This window comes from Lethenteron reissneri, chromosome 66 (assembly GCF_015708825.2).
Source record: "Lethenteron reissneri isolate LAM-NWPU_2019-01 chromosome 66, ASM1570882v1, whole genome shotgun sequence".
In the NCBI taxonomy this organism is placed as follows: domain Eukaryota; kingdom Metazoa; phylum Chordata; class Hyperoartia; order Petromyzontiformes; family Petromyzontidae; genus Lethenteron; species Lethenteron reissneri.
In genome coordinates this window covers 1,745,481-1,754,941 of record NC_083844.1, presented here as the reverse complement: position 1 = coordinate 1,754,941, position 9,461 = coordinate 1,745,481, and the positions used below count along the sequence as shown (strand labels likewise).

At 50.4% G+C, this 9,461-nt stretch overlaps 1 protein-coding gene across 1 annotated transcript in view; it reads right to left on the bottom strand.

Moving 5' to 3' along the window:
- LOC133359910 (NACHT, LRR and PYD domains-containing protein 1 homolog) overlaps positions 1-9,461 on the bottom strand; it is a 39,940-nt gene that overhangs the window by 14,106 nt on the left and 16,373 nt on the right. The window contains exons 4-5 of the mRNA XM_061578469.1: positions 6,450-6,739; positions 1,293-1,376 (exon numbers count right to left, since the gene is read on the bottom strand). Of these exons, the coding sequence (XP_061434453.1) occupies positions 1,293-1,376; positions 6,450-6,739 (374 nt within the window). The remainder of the gene's footprint in view (positions 1-1,292; positions 1,377-6,449; positions 6,740-9,461) is intronic.

Here is a 9,461-nt window from a genome sequence, read left to right as displayed (position 1 = left end):
GAGTAGGGAGTCTGGGGAGAAGCCGGTGGTAGCCGATAGAGGTGCTTCTCTCTCCGGTCGGTGGAGTCGGCAGAGTCCACGATCCGACACGAGAGAGACCGGAGCTAGCCGGCAGGGACCCGGACTCAGAGTAGGAACCCTAGCCCCTGGGAGTTGTGTACCCTTGTGTAATATTGATAAGCTTTAATAAACCCTGGCGAAAGCCCTTAACTTACCTCCAAGTACGTCCGTCGGAACTTCTCTACACATGTACACAAGTGTGTAGCGATGACTTCGCTGTGCTATGAACCCAGCTACCCAAGTTTAATTCCTGCTCATTGACGACACCAGTGACTATTATCTGAACTGGTTCTGGGTCTCTCCTAGATCTGTTCTGCTGGCCACCCACTCTCTCATGTGCTGTGCTGGCCTTCATATTTTCTCCTACTCGCTACCATCACTTGCCCCAATGGTCTGTTAAGGCTATATGGGGGATCTTTGTCTTTGTATGTGAACACCTCTGGAAAAAAAAACATCTTGCTGATTGCCGGTCGGTAACACTGTGGTGTGCTGTGAGCAGTGCCATTCTAGGAAGGCTATTTTTCTGAAGCAACCTGGCCACAAATGATAGCTCAACGAAGTGGCTTATCACGTGGAAATTTATAGCAGCCAAATACTCTAAAACACATGTTTAGAAATGTGGAGGGAAAAGCCGGAGGACCTAATGAAAAATTAACGCGTCTACGGGTATAACATGCAAACTCCAAATACATCAGGGTCGGGATCAAACTCACGTACTCCTGCATACCAGGCAAGGTAGTTAACATCTACTCACCGCGGTCCCCCTCTCGGCGCTCGCAGCTGCCACGGTGGTCAATGGGTGCTCTGCAAATATGCAAGTGGCTAGTGACCCCTCCCCACCTTCAATGCCATTACCCTGCTAATCGACATACAAAAAACAAACTAAGCTTGTGCTGTAGGTCCTGATCCTGCCCACTCCAATCTTGGGGTTTTTCCAGAAACAGCAGCAAACAACTGCTTGTGGTCACATAGAATGTTGGAATGCTCACTGCGGATAAGAGACTGCCATTACAGTAGATAATCGATTATCCGGCACGCAACTATCCAGCTTCTAAAATTACCGGGCAGTTCCAGGCCGATCTGGCAAAACAGGCATGCAATCCGGCGATCGCCGTAATACCGCTCCGAAGGCTGCACCAGTCCGGCGATCGGCACCGTGTGCATACAAAAAACCAAGTAGCTATGTTCATGTGTGTGTGCGTGAATGTGTATTGCATCAGGACATCACTCACTCTAATGTCTCCAAGTTTCCTTCTCTCCCCACCATGCCGTCTGCCAGCAGTTGTATGCCCTCTGTCAGGCTGTTGCCACTCAGCCTAAACCCACGTGGACAAAATAAGGGGACAGCCCTGACTCATTGAGCGCACGTGAACTGCAGCGTCAAACATGCTTGCAAGTGGTGAACATGAGCAGCACATATACACCGTGTTTATGTTATTTGGGTCTTTCGGTCAAAAGAAGTTCAACATACATACGGACAGGGTAAAGCATGTTATTTTATTTTTGTTAATGCTACTGGTACTTGTTGTATGTGTAACAGGTGACATTCACGCATACTTATCACTGCACTTAAAATATTTCAAACAACACACACACAGAAATGGGTACAAGCATACAAGCCTTTTTCTGCATATACAAAAAGCATCAACTGCTCATGAACAAATGCAGTGGTGCGCTTGTGTTAGCTCACCATCAAATAAAATTCGAGCAAATGTGACTCACTGACTAACAACAGTAGTAACAGACAGCTCTGGTCACTTAGAGGCAAAGTCTTCCTCTGGGTGACGATATGTGTGGAGTACCCACTTTCACACCATGGGGTCCATTAAACTAAACTTTTTTTCATTTACCAAGTACGGCCCACTGAGCTATGTAGCTGTTTTTCAGAAGCGTCCTGGCCATCACGCATTATACCACGTGGACATTTAATGCATCTAAATCATCTGAAAGCGAGATCTTGATTCTTTATATGAAGGAGAAAACCCGAGGACCTGGAGAGCGACATGCCAACTCCGTCAGAGTCGGGATCGAACCCACAATTTCCTGCATACTGTGTGGTGCCACAACGACGGGGCCGCTCTGCCGAGCCAGGGAGCCGCCCGGCTTCCACCACTGCACTGCCCCCCATCACCCCCCCCACATAAGCACGCACCCGCACCCACATAGGGCCTCGTGGTCGGGTCACCTACCCTGAGTTTTCACCCGAGGGCCCCCTCGGGGGGTTACCCCACGGTTTCTCAGGGCCAGGGAATTGGACAGGACCCTTCCCAGGCTAAGTAACACTGCGGCGCCGTGGGCGGATTTGAGATCGCACGACCACGGCGAGCTCAGAGAGCCCCGCAGTTAGAAATGCATACAAACACAAACACGGGTCAGCAAGGCAGATAGCTAGGATCAGGACCCGGGGCTGCTGCTTAGCAAAAAGGTCAAAGGCCGGCGGGATCGCAAAAGGGCGGGAGATCCTAGGCTCAGGATTGGTCGAGAGACCAAGGCGGTCGGGACGGGGGCGCCTAGCCTTTGATGTGGATCGTTTAAAAGAAAACGCAGGGGCAGTAGGGGACTCTCTTCTTCTGGAGTAGTGACACGGGCTGGACGACGGGGGAGTCATCGGGCGAGCCGCAGGATCGTCTGCAGGACGACCTGAGCGCCGCAAGGTCACCTAGGACTACAGACGGTATCGTATTACGCGTCTTACAACACCTCAGAGCGGAGAGTAGGATCCGTAGGAGAAGGTTAGTTCGGGGTAAGGACGAGTAGGAAAGCGGTGTAACAGAGAGCGCAGCATAGAATAGGGCTGCACGCCACTAGAGAGTGGGTTGGAAGCGCCTTGTTGGCTCGTACACAGACACGGGTGGCTCGGTGAGTTAACAAGGGTTAATAAAATTTCGAGCGTAGTAACAAAACCGTGTTGTTGGGTGTTTTTAAACGTGGTATTGGCGTGCACTGCATTCGCGGGTGTGGGGTCGTTGTATGCGTAAAGGCCGTGGTCTCTGTACGATGGTGCGGGTACGGAGGTGTGTGTGTTAACGCCCGGGGAGAGCACTTTTGCGTGTTGGCGTGCCTGCGCAGCCGTGTGAGAGGAGAGTCGTCCTTGCACGATACTTGTGTTGACGTGCACGCGCGAGTGCGGGAGGGGACGGGTCGTCGTGTCGGCGTGCACCCCGCTCGCGTGTGCGAAACCGCGGTGCGCAGTGAAGCTGTTGGCTTTGTGCGAGCTTGCGTGTGCTCGAGCGCGTAATCGGCTGCGCATTGTTGTACGGTTTATCTCGCGCGCACGGCGGCGGCAACTTGAGTCGTTGTGTCGGCGTGTGCCCCGCTTGCGTGTGCTCGTGTGATCCCGTGTTATAAGTGTGAACGCGTGTGGTACAGTGTATGCGTAAGCTCTCGTCGTGCGAAATCGGCGTACCCCAGGTGCGCGATCGTAATGTGAGCGGCCAGCGCGGCGCAGAGCGGCGCAAGAGTGAGTGCCGTGCAGAGCTGTGTGTGTGGGAGTGCGCATACGTTCGTTACGTGTCGGATACGGATGCGCATTGGTAACGTGCCGCACAGGGCTATACTGCGAGCACGGCGTTTGATTGATGATGCTGTGCGCGTGTATGCTCGCAGCGTGGGAGCGCGGCGCGAGGCTGTAATAGTAGGGGTGTCGCGTTCGAATGCCGGCGAAACCGTAGCGGGTAATAGGGAGGTGGGGTAACGTAAACGAATAGGGGGATGCAGGCGGGAGGGACCCCGGGGGCCAACGGCCCCCACAATAGCACCGTGGCGCTATTAGCTTGCGGTGACCTAAGATATGGCAATGCACTTCTTCAGTAAGTGCAGCTAGTTTTTTGTACACGCACAGAGGATATGTGCTTTTCACACGTTTCTTTGTGTTGTATGAAGATTACGGTTTCACAGGCAGACTTCTTCTTTCATATGGCATTGTGAAAAGCACAGTTTTAATTTTTTCTTAATGATCGTCAGAAATGAATGCAAAGGTTCCTCATACAGTCCAATTATGTGGTTGATGCAGTGTGGATTTCAGCGATACCGCCAGGATGTGAATGGATGGAGCATTCATCGGTGATGTGCTTAATGGTTTGGACTTCTCCACAGTCGCAGTTCAGTGATTCTTTGATCTGACATTTATGGAACGTGTACGTGCATCTGCCATGTTGTGTTCGAGCGTGGTTCAGCGTGGCCCAGTCGTCATGGAAGAGAGAATCCCGGTACTTCTACTGTCGGATCGTGAATTATGTTTCTGTTTGCCACGTCCATAGCCGCCCACGATTCAGACCACCGAGTGGAGGTGTCTTTAATTTCGGCTGCTAGAGCGGAGCCGCGTATCCAGAACGGTTTCCTGTATTTTAAGCCTTGGGTGTGGGGGTTCCTTTAGATCTTGGTGGAGCGGCAGAGTGAAGTTCTTCATTATCTTGTTGTACTGCCATGTCGTCGCATCATCGCGTCAGATGTTGGCCGGAGCAATATTCGCCAACACAGGAAACTACGGGAGTGGAGTAGACTTTAGCGAACCGCTGATGATACGAAGCGCATTGTTAATTTCGGCGTCGACAAGGTTTGTGTGAGGGCTTGCACCCCACACTGGGGCACAGTACTCTGCAGTAGAGTGAACAAGAGTCTGCGTTGATATCTTCAACGTGCTGGCATCGCTCCCTCAGGTTGTCCCTGCAAGTTTCTGAATAAGTCACTCGTGCTTTCGTTTTATCTTAAGCTTGGTTGAGGTGGTGATGGTAGTTAAGCGTCTGATCCAGGGTAACTCCTAAATACCGAGGGTGGTCATCATGCTTAGCTTCGCCGCACAGAAATTAACGTTGAACGTTTTTAAAGCTGTCTGTTGTTCAGGTGGAAGGCGGAGATAACGCTCTTCGATGGGTTAGGTTTAAGGCACCAGACTGCACTATTATAATGGGTTTTTTGTCATTTACAGATTTCATGTGGAATATTATACTGTACTATACTGTTAGAATCTGGAAGAATGACATCTCATATGAAGACCACAATGTCGCCGTAGTTTACGCACAATGCTAATATTATGCATTGAGAAGTAAAGTTACTCATGAATGTCATATATGAATATTTCTCGTGTTAATCCTATCGTTATATACTTCATTCTACATTTAAATTTCTGCAGACTAAAAGCAGTAGTGTGTATGTGTGTAGTAACATGTATGCATTAGTGTACAGTACACGCACGTGTGTGTGTGTGCATTGGCAAAGTAGGGGACACAGCTGGTGTGCATCGGCCAGTCATCTCAGTCAGTCGACCCATGGCACCTTCTGGATCTGTCCTGTAGCAACCTGCCAGCGTGCATTCAACACCTCACGTGGCCTCGAAGTGCCTATAGCCTGGCACAAGCGCCGTGGTGATGTCACTGCCACTTAATGACGATTGTTGTTGTGTGTGTGAGAGAGAGAAATAAAGACAAATTAATAACAGTGCAAAAGCTTGAATTTATCTCCCTGACTTGCCACTACCTCGTTGTTGTATATGAGAGTTCGTCTAAGTGTCGTGGTGTGGTTGTCAGCATTTCTTCACGTGACTTTGGGCCACGATTTTGTTGCGAGCCTGTGTTCGCGCGCGTTCTTCAGCTGACGCGTGTGCTTTCGTATTTATCATACAGTAGTGTGTAGTGAGCAGATTGTGGTAAATGCGCTACAAACCCTGCGACCCGAGTTCGCTTGCCGCTCACGGCCAACACCGGTGACGATTATCTGAACCGGTTTTGGGAATTCCCTAGATCGCTTCAGCCTCAAATGAGTATCTGGTGCGGTGGATAAACATCAGCACTGGGGGAGACAAAGGCGGCCAGGAGTGGTGCTGGCCACCCACCCCCTCGGGTGCTGTGCCTTGTCCCAACAGTTTGTTAAGGCTATACGGGAGATCTTTGTCTTGATGTGTAGTAGAGGAATATGAGGTATGGTGTAGTGTGAGGGTAAAGTGAGTATGAGGCGAGTGTGGCGTGACCCTAAGATTACGCAAAGAAAAGCCTGAAACGAGGCAGTGGCAAGGTTGGGAGATATATTCAAGTTTTTGGTACTGTTATTAATTTGTCTTTATGTCTCTCTCACACACACTCAACAACAACTGCCATTCGCCACTAAGTGGTGGTGACATCACCACGGCGCTTGTGCCAGGCTATGTGCACGTTAAAGCCATGTGAAGTGTCGAACGCCCGCTGGCAGGAGGTCACGGGACAGACCCAGCAGGTGCCATGGGTTTGACTGATTCAGATGACTGCCGATGCACCACCTGTGCCCCCTACTGTGTCAACGTGTTTTATCAGCTCGTTGTTGTGAGCGTGGCTCCTCTACCTCTCTCACACAAACACACACTCGCACGCAAACCCACCATTTGTGAAGCAGTTGAACGCAAGGCGCGCGAGTCTTACCGCAACACTTTACACCTGTGCAGCGCAGGCTGGAGCCTCTTCATATCCTCGGTGCCGATGCCGCAGCTCTGCAGGTTGAGGCGGTGCACGGGCTCGTCCCGGAACTGCAGCGTCCAGCAGAGCGCGGCGCAGTCGAGCGAGGACAGCCTCGTGTAGGAGAGGTCCAGCGCGGCCATGGAGCCGGTGGCCTCGCTCAGTGCCCCCGGGTCCTGCAGCTCGTGCAGCCGATGGAGCAGACTGAGGAGCCGGTGGCCGTTCTGGTTACGTGTAGTCCTGTTGTGCAGCGTGATCTGTTGTATACTAACCCTTCTTCCAAAATTGAGATTAATAATATTTGATGATATTTTTATATATTATCTTTTTACTTGTTTTTTAATGAATGAAACACACCAAAGCGCAGCAAACTGCAAAACACCAGGTGTTGTTAAGTAATGAACTGGAGGAGGGCTAGGATGGCAGAATTTGCAACCTTGCTTCAAGGAAAGATAAGGCCTGATGAACGGGCACATGTCACCCGTGCAGGCGGCAGAGACAGTGGGAGTGTCAGCCAGACATAGTTAAGGCAAAAAGCCCAACCATCCTGCATGGTTTTAAAGTAACGTCAAAATTCGAAATTCAACAACAGAGTAGGCTAAATTATCGATCCTCGCGCTCGCTCAAATTGGAGACCAGGCTGCGAGCTACATCAATGAACCATTGCCCATTTGCTAATCCAATTCTGAATGTTAATATTACTGAAGTCAAAACGAATTCTATGACCTCAGCACATGGGCAAATAATAGGGCAGTGTCGACTCAAAGGCAATGGAAGAAAGCAGAGGCGCCTTTGTCTAAATCACAACCACAGAAAGCCAGGAATCATCAATGATTGTGTGTTTAGGGATTCCGAGCTAGTTGGAACACGTGCACAGGGGAGGGAGCTGATTTAAACAACCCTGCACGTCTGAACGTGAGGGGGCCTTTGACCTGAAATTAAGAATAACACTCCCAGAGCAGAAGGTTGGATGGCCACAGTGAGACAAGAATAAGAGTGGTGTATATCTCTCAAGGAGGCAGACCCAGCTGAACAACAAGGCTGCGGGGGTCACCAGAAGTTCGCGTTCGCCTAGTTAAGACAAAAAGCTCAATTATTCTGTATTGCTATTAAAGTAACGTTAAAGTCGGAATTTAACAACAGGGTAGGCTAAAGTTATTGATATTCACACCCACTCCAATTAAACCAGGCCACAAGTTACGCCTACTGAACCATCAACATCATTAAGTCAATATGAAATGTTATTTCCATACTTTAATACTTTCTATACAACTCGACCCGAAGCATATGACAATCAGAACCTTCCTAAGTCAAAATTGAATCGCACCCAGACAGGAGCGAATAGTCGATATAAGGTTGAAGAGGGAAGGAAATTAAAGAGCACGGCGAACTGCAAACGTAAGCAAAAAGCCGGGAACGACACCAGCCCAGCAACAGCGAGTCGGGCTTCGACAGGCCATAAAGTAGAAATAATAACTCCCGGGGTCAGGGGACACAAGAAGAAGCAGGCAGACAAAAACCAGAACTGACTCCAAGGTTCAACCGCCCTCACCTACAAGGAGTGACGGAAATTAATGAGGCCTTGAGTTAACGGCGTCAGCTGGACGGCAACAACAACGGCGAGCAGAGATAGGGTGGGGCAAAGACTGCGGGGCTATGGAATGCAACTTCGTGTCAGTAAAGCCCTGACAAACAAGTTAAGTTAAAGACATCACAATACATAATATCGTACATAACATCAATGTTAACGCTATTCACCGTAAACTATATTCCGCTTATATAACCATGCAGACACCAAGGAATACGAATTCCTAGGATCAAGAAACTTACCCTTAACCTAAGATATCGGAAAAAAATTAATAATAATAAGCATATGCATGAAAAGACAAAAGTAAAACTTATGGAAAAGCCAGGATAACGGGATGAATCACCACCAGGTCGAATATAAATACATAATAAAAAAAAACGATGTTAAACCCAGGGTCGGAGAGAAAGGGAGATCCCGGCCGTCTTTGTATCCCCGCAGCGCGGGATAGGAGTGTGTATACGCTCGGAGAAACACCTCCACTTGAGTCAAGCACCACGATGGGAAACGACAGACCTTAGGTTACATACAGAATCATAACTGTGAAATAGTAAGGGACAAATGTTAACTTAAAACTTCTTAACCATTTCTTTGTGCGCTGGGTCGGAGAGAGTGTTGCCCCTCCCTCCAGGTTGTGCAACACGAACAAAGACGCCTATGAGACGATTTGTAACGTCTGTGTTTTGGGTTCAGGAAGAAGGCCAGACAAGAGATAATATTGCACCCAGACAGAGAGACGACTTCGAGGCAATTTGTAACATCTGATTGTTTGCTCGTGGGTTTTATGGAGGGAGTGTGACAACGGAATATACCGTACGGACACACACATGGACACACCTGCCTACGGACAGATCCTGACACAGCAAAAATCGAAAGAAGCCCCGCCTTGGGGGCGGGATCCAGGGGGATTTTTCGGCATAAAGGAAAGGATCCTGAGCATTGGAAACTAGTGCGACCAGCGGGTCGGCTCACGTGGGGGGTGCGACCAGCGGGTCGACTCAGGAGCGAGTGCGACCAGCGGGTCGGCTCAGGAGCGAGCTCGACCGGGAGGGTCGGCTCAGGAGCGAGTGCGACCAGCGGGTCGGCTCACGTGGGGAGTGCGACCAGCGGGTCGACTCAGGAGTGCGACCAGCGGGTCGACTCAGGAGCGAGCCCGACCGGGAGGGTCGGCTCAGGAGCGAGCTGCGACCAGCGGGTCGGCTCGACTCATCTTCAGCTCGTCTGGGACTCAGCCGAGTTCGATCGGCTTACCAAAGCCGGCTCTCGGGGCTCGACTCAAGCGGCTCCCCATCTCCTCTGCAGGCGGGCAAGACCCGCTTGACAGCTCAACTCGGCCTGCGTGGGTCAACCTCTGCCGAGTCGGAGGTCTCTGCTGCCGCCGGAGTGGTGAGGGT